At 38.2% G+C, this 16,190-nt stretch overlaps 2 protein-coding genes across 2 annotated transcripts; both read left to right on the top strand.

The window, feature by feature from the left end:
* Positions 1 to 1,321: 1,321 nt before the first annotated feature.
* Positions 1,322 to 11,212, top strand: LOC143893012 (ADP-ribosylation factor GTPase-activating protein AGD5-like). Its single transcript, XM_077397938.1, has 11 exons — positions 1,322 to 1,508; positions 2,673 to 2,731; positions 3,604 to 3,694; positions 5,151 to 5,205; positions 5,317 to 5,407; positions 5,552 to 5,744; positions 8,261 to 8,498; positions 8,741 to 8,919; positions 9,224 to 9,484; positions 9,572 to 9,630; positions 10,843 to 11,212. The coding sequence occupies exons 1-11, from the start codon at positions 1,458 to 1,460 to the stop codon at positions 11,000 to 11,002; spliced, it is 1,437 nt and encodes a 478-aa protein (XP_077254053.1). The 5' UTR covers positions 1,322 to 1,457; the 3' UTR covers positions 11,003 to 11,212.
* Positions 11,213 to 12,145: 933 nt separating this feature from the next.
* LOC143846532 (uncharacterized) lies at positions 12,146 to 13,683 on the top strand. The gene is made up of 2 exons (XM_077354988.1): positions 12,146 to 13,006; positions 13,099 to 13,683. Exons 1-2 carry the CDS (start codon positions 12,541 to 12,543, stop codon positions 13,452 to 13,454), a joined length of 822 nt encoding a protein of 273 aa, XP_077211103.1. The 5' UTR covers positions 12,146 to 12,540; the 3' UTR covers positions 13,455 to 13,683.
* The last annotated feature ends 2,507 nt before the right edge of the window (positions 13,684 to 16,190 follow it).

Here is a 16,190-nt window from a genome sequence, read left to right as displayed (position 1 = left end):
AGTCTTAAAGATAAGGATTATCTAGATTAGGGATTTTCTACAAATAACTTGTACATAGCCTTTCTTGAGAAATGAAAATTTTATCGCTAAATTGTGTTTTTGCACAGAAAGGAGGAACGACCCTTCCCTAGAAGTGGGTTAAGAGGTTGATCTTCCCTCCAAGAAGGTAACAGAACAACAAACAACTATAAGTCTACAATTAGCAAAGTCAATTGAAATCAGTTGCACAGAGGTAAATAGAAAATCCGGGCCCTAAAAGTGACTGGTACAAGCAACCTATCAGCAACCATTCTTCTGTCATGGTTAAGGCCTGATACGAAATGAGTGGGGTGGTAGGTATCTGGGTCCCGAGGCCCATGCTGCAAGAGAGGCTGCTAGTCCTTATATTCCACCTCTTTGTTGTCATCTTATTGGTATTTTTAGGTTATTTCTTTTTGGCTTTGAGACTTGAGGCTAAATACTTGTCCCCCGGCTTGTTTGTCCCCTACTAAAGTTGGTGGTCCGTTCCACTACCACATTCATTTCTAGGTTTAAAAAAAAAAAAAGAACAGCCACCGGGTTCACTGCTTGCTTGAGGATAAATTCACCCCTTCACGTTTTTCGTCACGTTAGAGGGGGGATTTTACGCGTCAGAGGAGGGGAAATATCATTCCCTTAGGCTCTGTTCACTTGCGTTCCCGGGAAAGCAAATCCCTGGAAACATACTCATTTTTTCTTGACAAGACATAATTCTGGTGTTCACTTGCTTTCCTGAGAAAATAACAAGCCTGGGTGGAATATGTCAAATAATGACATGGAATTGCCAAAATGACGTGGAAATGTCTCTTTTCTCACTAGTGTGGGAAACCAAATCCCATTATTTTGGTCGGATTTGCTTTCCCGGGAAAACAAGGGATAAAAGGTGGGCAAGCAGTTTTTCGAGAAATATTTTCCAGCATTTCTTTCCTTAATGCCACGTCAGAATCCCGGGAAACAATTTCTTTTCCTTTCCCGGGAAAACAACTGAACAGAGCCTTAAAGTTAAACCGCCGATTTTTGTTATCGTGGAATGTCGGTTCGGGATGGGACCCAAACCATGTGGGCTCCCTCACAATTTTCTTCATCGACGGTTTGATTATACAGAGACGCTACTATTTGGGACCCAAAAACTTGCTGTTACCGGAAAGCGGCATCCTGCCTAGTCATCCTTGATTCCTTACCCTAAAACGGTTTCACACGTGGGAAAGAACAAACCGGAAATAATCCCCTACTCATGAGTCATGACTCACACAACCCTGTCGCACGAGTGAGGAAGCTGACAGCATAAGAGGATCGAAGTCAATAGACGCCGCTGTTTACGATTTCCCATATCAGACGGAAGAGGGAGAGAAGAAAAAAAAATAAATTTTAAAAGCGGATTTTCTCTCATCTCTCTCTCCCCGTCTTTCCCTCAAATTCCCGTCGAATTTTAAGGCAACATGAACGAGAAGGCTTCCGTCTCCAAAGAGCTCAATGCCAGGCACAAAAAGGTATTTTTTTAACCCAAGTTCTGTCAAAAATTTCGATTTCTCGTTTGAATTTTTTGATTGTCTTGGGAAGGGTGTGGTTTTCCGAAAACCCTAAATTGCTTCTTTAATATGATTAATCTGATCAATTCGACGCTCCTGATTATTCACAGGAATGATAATTTAGGAGATCTATGATTTGGGATTTTTTTCTTTTTTTCTTTTTCGATTGCATTTTTAGGGTTCTTAGAGATCTTTGATCAGGGTTCCTTTTTAGTTATGCGAAACCCTGTTTATGCACATATATTCTGGTTTAATTGTCGAAATATTTCGTGTTTTGGTTTTCACTTTTCTTTTCTCCTTGGTTTTGGCTTATGGATTTGGTCTCTTATTGAGAAAAAGAAAAAGAAAACAGATTATGAACTTCGATTGTTATGTAATTTATGTTTGGTTATGCATCAACTTGAGTGCAACATCTTTAGTCATACCCTATCATTGAGACAAGTTTTGGTTTTTCTAATTCCTCTCTTTAGCTTAAGAACAACACTTTTTCTTTGGATGATATAATTGCCTTTCCTCTTATATTTTCTACTGCCCGGTGTTTATTAACCCCATCCTTTTTAAAATAATCTGATATCCTTTTGTTAAATGGGTTTTGTATCTATGATTCCATGTCATTCATCTTTTATACATCAACTTAATGTAAAAGCCATACATATCATTTATGTAACTTCTGATGTTCTCTAACCTTTTACTGTGGCTTATTAGCTAACACTATTTTGAAGAAAATCTCAGGAATTCCTTTTTTTTTTTTCCACTATTTCAACTCATATTATGAAATTAATTTGTTATCACACTTCATACCTATGTACTTCAAAATGGGTGTCGACCTGTTGCAACAACATCGTAGCTGCGCGCAATACTCATACCCATGCCGTTTATGTGCCAACTCCTTGCCATATCTTGATTTTGGACAGTGCTCATCTTTTGGCATTTTTTATCCATTCCTTGCATTGTTTACTACTCTATCTTCCAAAGGGGCTCTAAATTCACAATCTAATCGGAAAATCCATTTATCGAGTACTACTTTTGAGCTGAGTTTCATGTTTGGTTGAAAGAGACTAATTGGTTACAATTACTATCCTTTTTCCGTAGATAAGTTTAAACTCAGCTTGATTTCATTTGCAGATACTGGAGGGACTTCTTAAATTGCCAGAGAACAGGGAGTGTGCGGACTGCAAAAGCAAGTAGGTATCTAGGATCAATGCGGATAATATTTTTTTCTTAAGTGACTATTACTGTTATGTCTATGCAATTGCTTTATTGACCTCTAGTGATTGTGGATTTCATGCTTATAACTGTACCTTCAAATGATTAAATGTTCTTCATCATCTGAAGTTTATATGACCATATCCATTTAATATAGTAGATGTGTTATGCTCATATTTTAGTGTGTACACGCAGCTTGCAGTTTCTAGTTGTATTCATGGCTTTAATTTCCACCGAAACCGTCACGGAACGACATAAATGTTTTCATTTCCATCCCCAACAAAACCGAAACCGAAATGACTGAAATGCATAAACCAAAATCGTAACTGTAATGTTGGTATGCTATATTAGCATGTGTTACATAACTATATTTATCTGAATTGCATGAATGTTGTGCATGTATTATGTATAAATATTTATATGAATTACATGTGAAATTTAGTATGTACTAAATTATTAGACATGCACAACAGTGCATGTCACTAGGTGTTCGATGTTTTTAAACCATCATGGATGTGGTTGGCTTGCTTATGTGATGGTTTCTAAGTGTGTATTTATGCTTATTCTAGCATTTCATGAAGTTTCGTCTTTAAATTCTACCATTTGCATATGTTTCCATATGTTTCTACGATTTTGCAGGATTTTCACCTAAATTTCTAACTGAAACCAAAATGTTTCCGTTTCCGTGGCAATCGAAACCGAAATTTAAGACCTTGGTTGTATTTAGTTTTTATATTCACCAAAATGCATCATTCCTCAATCTATTGACAGATACCTGAGCAGAATCTGCTATCAAGCTTTTTATCTAGATATATTTATGTGACCTGATGTTTACTATTCTTCTGCGCAGAGGCCCACGGTGGGCTAGTGTGAATCTTGGAATCTTCATATGTATGCAATGTTCCGGAATGCATAGAAGTCTTGGGGTACATATATCAAAGGTGATATATTGTTCTTTATTGCATGCAAATTATGGGTTACATGTAACTGTGTAAGGTTTTTTATTAGATATGATGGAGGTCTTATGCAAATATAGCTGTAATAGTTGTCCAACTCCAAGTTCAATTTTCACAAGGAAAAGTTAATCGTATCGAGATTTTTTTATTTGTTCTGCTTGCTGGAAGTTTTGGTGCTTCACATCTTGACATCAGCCACTTGCATTAAGGTTATTAGCAATTGACAAAGGCATTATTGAGCTTATCATCTATCTATTTTTATTTATTTGTAAATAGGAACCATGGTAATATAGTACACATTAAGGGCATTTTTGTTGTACTAAACATGGCACCGCGTAAGTTGACTATAGGAAGCAAAATCTACTAGTAGAACACCAATACCTTACAAGCTACAATTATAAGATACAGTACCTTAATAATTATATTATATTTTAATTTTGTTTTCTGCATTTTTGGCCTATTATGACTCGAAGGACCCGGTCTGAGTCAATGATTATCTTCCCAGTTGGCTCTGAAAAAACTTGAGTGAGTTCATCTTCGATTTCAAGTTTAAAATAGTGCTTCCACACTCTTTGTTTGTTTTTAATTTTTTCAGTGCTTCTTATAACTTACAATCAAGGTTCAAATTTCCATATCAGCCAGTTCCCAAATCAGTACATATTGAGTGTATCACTTGATATGTATAGTATATCAGTTGATACACCTGCAGTTTTTTCTTTTTTATCCTGTAGTTCTGAAATTGCAGTTAGACATTTGGTTTTGATCGCAAATTCATTTTCACTTTTACTTTAAACGATATTTTGATACAATCTTTCTAAATATCATCTATGTTTTGATAAGTTTAAGGTGATTTATTCTAGTGTGCTGGTGAGCCTTGTTTTCTTGTCTGTAATTTTTTATATAGCTTATACCATTTCAAAAAAAAAAAAAAGTTTTGTATAGCTAAGAAAAAAAAAAGAGGAAAGATAAATAAACACATGTGTACATATAGATCTAGATGAAAAAATATTAGACATTAAGGGAGTTTCATAAGCCTACAAGGGAGTTTCATAACTTTGCATGACATATTGTGTCTCATATGAAAATTTAATTTTCTAGTCCAACTTATGCTAATTATTTTATTTTTCAAGTTCATGATTATAAAACAAAGTGTTATTCTGAAGCTTCATTGATTTTGGAGGGTTTGAATATCTCTTTGTTTCCTCTCAACACTAGCAAATTTTAGTAAAGCTTGCTCAATCATTTCACCTTAAGAAACTGTTTGGCTATGTCATTGGTTTTATTGGTCAGATAGTTGGCATTTGCCAAGGTGTCTTATAGTGGTTGGAATAAATTTGCAGTACATAGTGTATGCATTATGTGTATAGGCTTCACATAGAATGCCAGATTTTGTCTATCTTCTGCTCCAGCTGATGATTAAGTATTGGATAAATGGCTGCAGGTGCGTTCTGCCACACTAGATACATGGCTTCCGGAGCAGGTTGCATTTATTCAAAGTAAATATATGGATCATTTATCAGGCTTTTGAGATTTCTAATTGATGCCAGTCAGCTGGTGTTATGTTATGAACACTAAGCTAATTCATTTTTGTTTCGGACTGCATGCAGCAATGGGAAATGAGAAGTCCAATAGCTACTGGGAAGCAGAACTGCCTCCAAAATATGATAGAGTTGGGATTGAAAACTTTATCCGTGCCAAGTAGGTTCTTTAGGGCGATCATTTTCCTTAAACTCTGCTTTATGGGCTTCAATGTTTCTTTGATGCGTTTAACCTTATTAGACGAGTAGAGGTGAAGGACACAGTTTGTAACTTCATATTAACTAATAAATGTGGAATTTTCAGGTATGAGGAGAAAAGGTGGACTCCAAGGGAGGGAACAACAAAATCAGCTTCAAGGGTATCAGAAGAAAAGGCATCCATATCTAAGCAGAGAACTGGGACCAATAATGTGGGACATTCATCTGAGGAGCGGAAGAGCCTTCCAGCACAATCTGTGAAAATTCGAATTTCAGCGGTTCCCAAAGTATCCAATCAGGTAGTATAATTGGTGCAGCAGATTTCTATGCGATTTGTTTCTATGTAGAGGCTTCTGTAACTAATGTGGTTGCTGCTACTTGTTTCAATAATTGGTGAAGGTCATTGGTCTTGCTATGTTTCCACCAAATTTTAGTTATTTGCTAACAGTTCAGGCTACTAAATGACCCTCACTTTCAAATTCAGAAACTGTGATTACTTGACACAACCTGATCGATTTTCAACTTTTCTTTTTGATTAATAATTGATTCTCAATTGTTTCTTGCAAGATGTTTTTCCCCTTTCTAATAGAGCATGTATCACAGTTTCTAGAAAAGTGAATGGGGATCTGTATTGGTACACTCAGGCAACATATTCTTATGAAATACATAAATCAATAAGTGTTCCTTGTATGAATAGAGAGAAGAAGCAAAGAGAGAAAGAGAAGAAGTGAAGAAGTTCATGTGGGTTGAAGTGAAAACCCCACAACTTCACTCCTTTTATTTTATATAATACTTCCAAAAGTTGCAAGCATGCCACTAGTAAGTGACATAAATGATGGGGTCTATCATGTTTATGTAGTATACAAAATGATACTAGGCTTTCCACACTCCCTCAAGGTGAGCATAGGTGTCACAAATGCCCAACTTGGTGCAAATAAAATCCATCCTACTGAAGGCTATAGTAAAAACAAAATAGCTTTATTGAAAACACTAAACAAGCTAGAATTCTTCCATGACAAAAATAGAAACTTTCCAAAGAAAACTAAGTCAAATCTCCTCTAAAAATATAATTTTCCATTCTAAACTGTTTCAACCGCTAACTCAAATCTCCTCTAAAAATTCTAATTTTCTATTCACATAATCTAATTATCTCACAAAACATGGACTTTCTAAAACTCATGAAAAATATTCCAAAAAGTCAAAAGTACAAAATTAATGAAAATGTCTTTCTTCACTGACCACCCTTCTCCAATTTCTAGTTTGAAGGACTTATGAATTTGGGCTACATCATCATCTATGAAGGGAACTTTCTCTTTATATTTTTCTAAAATGGTATGCAGGTATAGGTATTATCTCAAAGGAAACAGTTATGTCACTCTGAACAACATGTCTTGGTGTCCATGGTCGAGCCATCTTCTTTTGGAAGCCTGCCTAATACATTCCACGACCAATTAAAGGACACACCTACCATGTAGAGCTGATGGAACCAATAGAAATAGAAATATGCAAGTTGTTCAGAAGAATCAGTGTTAAATCATCGTCTTTGTATAGGCTATTAGTTGTATCCCTACTGTTCGAACATGTTCAAGCATATTAAATGAAGTGAATCAAATCACTTTGGGAGCTAAAACACTGAAAGCCTTAAATTGATAAATTCTGCTTGTAGAGCACATCTGACTTTTGCTTATTGTGGTCCTTACTACATCCATACAAATATGATAAAATAAACTTTGGGATGACATTTGACAATGGTTCTCATGCTCTATGGCTATCGAGCAACAAATTAACAAGCCTGACGATGTCATGAAATTTGAAGGTTTGCAAAGTTTTTTTATCTGCACAAATTGAATAGGCTAAAGGATAATTTTTTTATAAACTAAAGTCGACTTACTTTACTGTCTTGTTTTTAAAGCCCAAAGGCAAGTACGAATATTAGGTATCCCTTATCATGTTGGTTAGTTTACAACTAGCTTAACCTACAGTAATTAACAGTAGCAATGGGAATCACCTCCTTTAAATGGGAAAAATCAAGCATTATGGTGTCAAAACGTCATCTATAATGCATCTCCCATGCATTAAATTGCTATTAGTATCAAGTATCAATAATCAAATAACCAAATTTGCTGTCCCAGGTGTTGAAGCTGATTGCAGTGCTACTATATGAACTATTTGAATGGATTTACCATTGGTTAGGTATCTTGAAATGGAAATTCCAATTATTATTGACTCTTATAATTAAAGTGAAAGTCGTATAAAATCCAAGCCCATGATTTATGCAATGACTGAGAACTTAGGAATTGCCCGTTTCTTTCCAAGATCAAGTTCTAAGTTGGGAAATACCACTTGTGGCACTCTGTCAATAGCAAGGCTGATTGACTGGCAGGGACTGGTATCATTAGAACTGGATTAAAGTGTTTTGATCTTCTCCCTGGTTGATTCTTATCTGATGTACTTTCCCCTTTTTCTTTTCTGGATTGGCTTATTTCTGACCACCTCAGTACTAGGACACTGCCCCCCATTTTCTCTTTTAACAATATCTTGTGATTTAGGCAGGTATATTCTGATGGGGATCATTTGGTCATTTGGATCCCCCAGCTTTGTTACTGCTGCATGTAACTCACTATTCCTTGTACTATTTGTGCTAGTCTTTCTTTTATATTTGATGGTCTAGCAAATTCTCTCGCTTTGTTGGATATATCTCACCCCCCTTGCAAATTGAGATTTCTCGGTTTCCCTTTTTATTGTCCTCAAACTGGTTAGAGAAAAATGGGATTCAAGAATCTTTGAAGTTGCCTGACTTTACTGATAAAAGCAGGTTGCTTCTGATTCTAAAGCCGAACCGGTCCTGGCCGTGGATGAATCAACACGGAAAGCTCAAGCTACATCAGAAATCCAGGCTAGTTCAGCCCAGAAAACTCAAGCTACACCAGATGTCTCACCTCCAAAGGTTGATTTTGCGACTGACCTTTTCAACATGCTTTCCATGGAGGGCCCAAGTGAAAATGGGTCAGAGTCATCTTCTATCGATGATAATGCATGGGCAGGGTTCCAGTGTAAGTTGTTTACAGAGTTTACAGTCAAGATGGGAAAGATTTTCACTGTGCATTTCTTCTGACTATCATATATATAATTGCAAATACTGAAGGGAATCCAAAGAAGCTCTGCTACCTTTTTGCTTTAATTTGATGAAATTTTCATGACCAAGCGGTTCTTGGTTAGGGGCTATTGCACCATGATAGTTTGCGTCATTCATTTTCCAGTGATACAGAAACATTTTGAACCTTAAAACTTGCAGCTGCAGACGCAAAAACCACTACGGAGAAAGTTAACTCCACTGGCCCAGTTGAAAGTAAGGCACAGCCTGCGTCTGGAATTGAAGACCTCTTTAAAGACTCAATGCCAGTAACACAGACTCCAGTTTCAGAGAAACCCCAGAAGGATTTAAAGAATGACATTATGAGCCTTTTTGAACAGGTGATATTAGTTCTTTGGTTTGTAAATTTTACACTAATAATTGCAAATAACTTTTGGGTGCTGCCCACTATGAACTGTTTAGACAAATAAGGATAGTCTATCATTTTGTTTCATGAGTGGCATTATTCAAAAACTTGCCAATCAACAACTCAGTTTGACTTAGCTTGGCCTGGCCTGGACCTGTGCACCAGCTCCAAATTATCTTCTATAAAGTTGGCTGGTTACGCATTGACTGAAATCGAATTGATTTCCAGAAGTTAAGTCTGAGCTTTTGACCATAATGAATATTCTATTGTTGTTGCAGTCAAATATGGTATCGCCATTTTCCATCCATCAACAGCAACTCGCAGTTCTGGCCCAGCAGCAGTCTCTTCTCATGGCTGCTGCAGCTAAATCTGGTGGTGCTCCCTCAACATTTCCAGGAAAACCCCATCAACCAAGCTCCAATGATGCCCATTCACTTAATGGCACCTTGCCGTCACAGAACTGGCCAACTCTCGGATTTCAGATTCCAGGAATGATAACGCCAGTAGCCAGACAAAATGACCTCCAGAAACTTGTGCAGGCAAAGCTCAAAAAATCTTTAACACGCTTCTTTATTCTCTTGCATCCATTGAATCCCTGTCTAACTTGTTCCTTTCTCTTGAGGTAGGTAGGAAACATCAGACCCACACATCCATCAGGGAATTCAGGTCCATTTCCAACATCCAGGTACACCTCTCTATACATGTTTCCCTCTGTTGCTTATTTTGATGTCTGGACTGCCAGGATGCCCAGGCACATATATTATTAGTGGACCCATATTTACACGAATTGGTATGAATATTGGAATGGATTATGGAATACTTTCTCTACATTCTTCTCACATATCCAATGTCTTAGGCTAATTGTTTTAACTCATTGTCATAAAAGATAGCAGGATTGTTGTATTGCAAATATTTATAAATTTTGATAGTTTTTTTATGTAAAAAATATTACTACTTTTTTTTAAAAATATTGAATGTTCTGTATGTCTTAAAAAAACAATACTGATGAGACTACAAATAATAGCAACTCTTTCTAATGAAATCGTAAAAATAAATTCAAATAGTATCTTAAGGTTGGGTTATATGGATCCATATCTGTTCTAGATTTTGGGAAATGCAGTCATGGGTCATGGGTTTTTGGTTTGAAACACCGAGGATTTGTTTGAAGGTTAGGGTAATGGTTAGGCTCTACTTGGGTTTTTTTTTTTCCCGTTCCAAGGCATTGAATTAGGAGTTAGGACTGGGACTGGTATTAGTATTGTAGTTTTTATTTGCTACTTAATTCACAAATTTTTGTAGCTCAGAATTTAGAGTTTAAGAACTCTTCTCCTAGTCTTTAATGGCTAGGGTTGAAAGCTGAGATTATGGGTCTGAAAGGCCTTCTTCAGTTGACTTGCCTTTTTAGTTTTTATTCTTTGATTGCCTGAATCTAATGTTTTAAAAACTTGGGAAATTGAGTTGGACTTGACGAAGCTAGAGTCCAAATTGGCTTGAAGATCAGTTTGGTAAATTTGAGTGCCAAGTTTTGTGTTATCCTCAACAAGTCTCTTGATCAGGTTTTCCTCAACTTGGTGGTTTTTGCATGATCGAGTTTTTAAACAATGCATGAAGCTTTCACCTGCCTCGTAGAATAACTGTTATTATAGGCCAGGCGTAGATTTAAGGGGCAGAACTTCATGCATATAACTTGTACTATCACTCCGATAATATCATTTATTATTACCATCTATGTTGAAACGATGGGTCTGTCCATGGATACCTGAAGGATGTATATTTGGTATACATGTATTTCTTTTAAGAAATTAAATAGGCGGTTTTATTAGAATATATTGAAACCTGTAAATCCACTTCTTGTCATCTCCATTATCATCCTCATCCTCTTCTCTTCTTTGCGCAGCATGTATACCATGGGGACACCGACCCTAATTAATGGAGCAACAAACGCCGGAATGAGTAGGCCTCCCTCCGCAGCCCCCGTCTCATCCATTACCCCTAACCAGTCCGGTAAGGATCACGATTTCTCGTCATTAATGCAAGGGATGTTCTCTAAACACTAGGCTGACGGCGGGAATTGCCAGTATAGATATTGCTTTTGCCTTCCCTCACCAGAATAGGCATATTTGATTTGGGTTTCTCCTCTGTTGAGTTGTACAAGCTCTTGGTAGAGGCAGCATTTCAGTTTATTTTTTTCCTTTTCCTTGGTGGCTTCATTTGTATGAGTAGGTGCATTGGATTAATAAAGATGGCTATAAAATTTAAATTGTTAATATATGTTTCAGAGGTTGGGAGCACCTCTTATACGAGCTATCTTTTTTGGATGAAGCTGGATTTTACAAAGTGATCTTTCTTGTTGACAACTGAGATTTTGATCGATGAGATGATCTTAACCGTCCAACCAATGTACCTTTTCTTGTATGATCTCTCTGGTCTTCTTATGCACTCATCACCTATATGTATCATTTCATCCGGGTAATGCATAAGTGGCAAAATAAGGTCCTGACAATGTCTGTTTGGAAGGAAAAAATCATGAGGCTCGCTCGAACAAGAAGATTAACATGGACGGTGGGCCGTGGTACCACCGACTATTCAGGATTCTCTGCGACCAGCCACTATATATGACCGTTGAAGAAAAGTGTCGTTTTAAAACTTCAAAATACGAGAATTGCGCCAACGAGGGACACACTTTTGAAAATTGTTAAAGAGGGACGAAATGGAGGTGATCAACCCTCTAAATGGGGTTCTCAAACTCTCAAACCTGGGGTTATCAACCCTCGTTGCCGTTGGCAATTCTCATATTTTGACGTCCTCCATGAGTCCATGGCCAATTTTTCCGAATTTATATATACCAGTATTCCGGGGCAATGCTATGAGGGGTGTAAAATGGTGGGCCCCACACCATCAGAATTTGAGGTGTTAAATGATGGGTCCCAGTCCCACCCTAATGCATAGGTTTGGGTAGAGATGGTGGACCCCACCTCATCAATAACATTAGGGGTAGCATAGGTCCACAGATGGTTGACCCCACCCCACGCCATCCATCAAAAGCTTAATGTGTAAAATGGTAGGCCTCAAATATGAGGTCTAAAATGGTGGCCCCACCCTATGGATGTGGGTGGAAATGGTGACAGTTTCCGCATGCACTCATAAGATTTGGACGGTGATGATGATCTCACAAGCCAGGGGAAAAGGACCAAACATGGGAGGGAAACGTGGCATTAAAAAAAGATCTGAGCCGTCCAATTTTTGAAGTCAAGCGTTACTTGTCTCGTTTCTAAAAATAGGTTTTAATTGTTCGATTTTTTCTGGAATGGATAATAACGTGATAAATAAGGAAGAGGTAGGCATGCCACTGCGGGACACGAATTGCCATACCCGACATCATCATCTTTTTTTGTTTTTCAGAACGGACGGTTGAGATTTAATCGTTCAACGTGTAGGAACTCTGTCTTCATTATTTATCATTACCCTCACTCCACCTCTCGCTTTACTTCAAACTTCAAACTTCAAACTTCAAAATCAGACCGTTTTTTCTAACCTTTCTCTAGCTTTTCTTCATTTCTTGGCAAAGTCGAAGCTCTCTAGACGGTAAAAAAAAATGGCCATCTTTTCTCAGAGGTCAAGCAGCTGGATATTCTCCCTGAAGGTTATTCTCCTGTCGACCGGTGTTCTATCCATGGCTCTGGTTTTGAAGCTCTCGGTTCCTCTGCTTCTAGATTTTCTCGCTTATGAAATCCCTCTATTTTGGACTACTCTGCTTTCATGGCTGACGCCTCCTTATCTCTACTTCGTCATCAACGGCATCATCATCACCATCGCCGCTTCGTCCAGGTTTCAGCACGAGGAGATGCCGATGATGACTCAGATCGGGGCGAATTTTGAGGTTTTGCCGGTGGCAGCTTATGGTGAGCTGCTGGATGTTAGGGTTTCGGAACGAGAGGAAGAGGATTTCGCCATTTCCAGATCGGACTGCTTTTTTACGCGGGGAGATTCGTTTGTGACAGAGAAACCCCTGGTTTCCACGAGGTTCGGTCACCGGAAAAGCGTGAAAGCGAGCCCCGAAGGTATTTTAATGTCCGTTCCGTCTAACGTGTTTTGGCTTGAGTTGGATAAATCCGTAATTTTCTCACATTCTTGTAATTTTCTTTTCTGGCAGGCTACAACTACAAGGCGTTGGGGGTTTCGAGGCCGAAACGAAATGAAACGCTAGAGAGCACGTGGAAGACAATCACGGACGGCCGTCCCATTCCACTCGCCCGGCACCTGAAGAAATCCGACACGTGGGAAACGCACGCTCGGCCGTCGTCACCTGTTATGAAGAAATCGGAGACGGTAAAAGACCGGAGATCGTCTCCGAGTTCGGGGAAGCTGAAGAAGGAACCGTCTCTGAGTCAGGACGAGTTGAATCGGCGAGTCGAAGCTTTTATAAAGAAATTCAATGAAGAGATAAGGTTGCAGAGGCAAGAGTCGTTTAAGCATTATAAGGATATGGTTAACCGTGGAAGCCATTAATTAAAACTGTTTCTGAAGTCTTCTCGTCTTTTGCTTTTTACTTTATCTGAAGTAAAAAACACTAGTTATTTTTCTTCAGAATTTGGCAATGTTAGGAAAAGTTTGCTTGAATTTTTGATTGGAGCTTGTTGTTTCTTTGTTTCTTTGTTTTTTATTCCATATACAGATGATAATTACAGAAAGTTCTGTAAAAAAAATTCTTTGGAAATTAAGGAAATGCCTTCTTTAACTCGCTGATTTAAGCGACTGATTTATCTGCTGTTTTACAGTTTCCATTGCTGGGGCAAGTAATTGTCCTCTAATTATGGTAGGAGCTGATGATAAATTTGAGAAATTTCTACTAGTGTTGAATACAATTTACCAGAGGATCATGGGTGCTTATATAGAGCACCTGCTAATCTTGAATACAATTACAAGAGGATCATTGTCTGCTTATATAGAGTAGAGCACCTACATAATAAACATAGAATCAAATCAAGATAGTTATTGAGGGAAAGAATCCTATTCAAATCTACTGTCTAATCAATCTTGCTCGCCTCTTCTACCCATTGCCTAATTTATCTAATTGCTTCATTTAGCAAACTAAGATGATCAGACGGTGAGATCTTAACCCAATCCAACCGTTGTATCTCACATGTGCTGACAGATGATGATCTAATCTCTCTTGTTTTGATATTAGCACTCCTTTTGTTGCACAAAAAGATATCCCATCTAAAAGATTTGTTAATGTCTACAAAAATATAATCAGTTGAGCTGCTCTCGGTGGGAACTGGGAACCCTTTAGATCAATGCCTTATAGATCAATGGACCATAATCATCTGATCAAGGTAGGACCAATGTCAATGTCCCATCGGATCAACAGACCTATCTCTTATAAGTAGCACAAATTCATAACAATGATTAATATGTTAAAACAGTTTTCTTCAAGCATATCATTGCGACATTGCCCATGAGTTAATTTAGCAGAAGGCAATTAGGCCATGCCCACAAAATCACGATGATCCTAAACCTCCGATCCGTAAAGCCGCAACATTATAGAAACCTTAGTGAGCGTGTCACTTTGGATCGGCATTTTGAATCCTACTTTATGAGTTTGGGTCACGGCCAGCTTCAAATCAGACCGTCCATCGGAGTGTCTTAGGTCCTACTTACATTGTGCAGAGTTGTGAGAGGCTTAGAGAAGATAATAGAGAAGAAAATATCCATCGGAGAGTGTCCTAGGTCCAACTTACACCGTGCACAGTTGTTAGGCCTTAGAGAAGATTTGGCCATGCTGCCAAATTTGGTGGGTGGTGTTTGGTAAACTCAAATTAGAGAACCCCTGATAGTTATCTGTAGATATCTCTAGTACCTTCTTCTCATGCCGACTTTGTTACGTTAGTGCTACATTTCATAGCATTACATCAATTTCCTCACCTATTTTCAAATCCCGATAAAAGATGAAAATGGTCACTGGTAAGCAGAAACGACCGCTATATTGATAGTGGTCCATCCACCATACACGTGGCATGTAACCTTTGATCAGGATCCAACCATCGAAATAGTCCAATTGGGTTAGACTGATAGAGCAAGCACCAGTCCACATTGAATGGATGTAAATCTTGTCTCTATTAATCCAATGCACACGGGGCATGTGTTTGGTTGGGACAATTGATGACGGGCCATCATATCACCGTAAGACTCATTTTTTAGTACTGATGTTTAACAGAAATCTCATCCTTAGGAGTGAGGCATACCACATCTTTAAGATGTCCTGTTTTTTATATCACCCGACTTCTAGAATTACCTGTGGGTGGGAAATAGGGCAACATGCTTCACTTGTGACCGGCAACAATAATCATGGACCCGATTACCGTTCGTAACAAAAATGATCCTCATATATATTTGTTAGATTTTAGTGTTGCCTTTTAGTCTATTTTACTTGGATATGATCAATGCTAACTATTTTAAACATGATAGTAATTGTGATTGTTTTTGCTTAATCTATGGAAGCTTGTTTTGGCTTATTATTGCATTATTGTGGAGATGCATGTTAAGTAACTTGATGAATTTAATTAATCATTGAGATTGATTAATGATCGTCAACAGGTACGGTCTGCTACTCACACGGCAAAGACCAGCCCCGGCATCTGAGATGGCTGAATGAGGCCAATTGCGAGGAGGTGATTCACCGCCTCGACATCTGGGATGTGTGAGGAGGTAATTGGCCGCTCTGATTCTATAGGAGACCAGGATGATTGACATGTTTTAGAGCCAGGATGAGGTATTCCCTAGATGAGTCGGACGAGCCTTACAGTCGTTGAGGACTGATCCTGCATGGTGTAATTGCATGACGATATATTTAGTTCCGGATTGTTGTGTGCTTTTTGGATTTACACCATAGCGTGTGCACTGGGTGCGACACGTGCTAGAGACCACTACCTACAGGTGCAGGATTAATTCCTTTTACTTAGCACAGTATGTGATGAGCCGGTTCCGTAGGTAACCCTTGTGCCCTTGATACCCTTCGTTTTACTATGAATTTTAGGTCTGATGCTTGCTACTTTGGCATGCTAACATGCAGTTGTAATCAATTCTATCTACTGGTGCATTGCTGGGAAAGCGGTTTGACTGATACGGAATAACATTGTGGTTGGGGAGGATCTCATGATATTTACACTATGGCTAGGCTATGACGTGCACTTGTTTCTCTTTATCGGTCGCAGCATTTTTATGGGTTTTATCGATCATATTGCA

The sequence above is a fragment of the Tasmannia lanceolata genome, unplaced genomic scaffold, assembly GCF_043159265.1.
Source record: "Tasmannia lanceolata isolate RefF3 unplaced genomic scaffold, GAP_Taslan_0.1 ptg000015l, whole genome shotgun sequence".
Taxonomy (NCBI): domain Eukaryota; kingdom Viridiplantae; phylum Streptophyta; class Magnoliopsida; order Canellales; family Winteraceae; genus Tasmannia; species Tasmannia lanceolata.
This window is presented reverse-complemented; position numbering and strand designations above follow the sequence as displayed.

What these genes read in the sequence shown, in the direction of transcription:
- LOC143893012 (XM_077397938.1), top strand. Translation starts at nt 1,458, where the DNA reads ATGAACGAGAAGGCTTCCGTCTCCAAAGAGCTCAATGCCAGGCACAAA. An exon ending in TGTGCGGACTGCAAAAGCAA is followed by an intron (nt 2,732 to 3,603) that starts GTAGGTATCTAG and finishes TCTTCTGCGCAG; the next exon opens with AGGCCCACGGTGGGCTAGTG. An exon ending in ACCTCCAGAAACTTGTGCAG is followed by an intron (nt 9,485 to 9,571) that starts GCAAAGCTCAAA and finishes CTCTTGAGGTAG; the next exon opens with GTAGGAAACATCAGACCCAC.
- LOC143846532 (XM_077354988.1), top strand. Translation starts at nt 12,541, where the DNA reads ATGGCCATCTTTTCTCAGAGGTCAAGCAGCTGGATATTCTCCCTGAAG. An exon ending in CGTGAAAGCGAGCCCCGAAG is followed by an intron (nt 13,007 to 13,098) that starts GTATTTTAATGT and finishes CTTTTCTGGCAG; the next exon opens with GCTACAACTACAAGGCGTTG.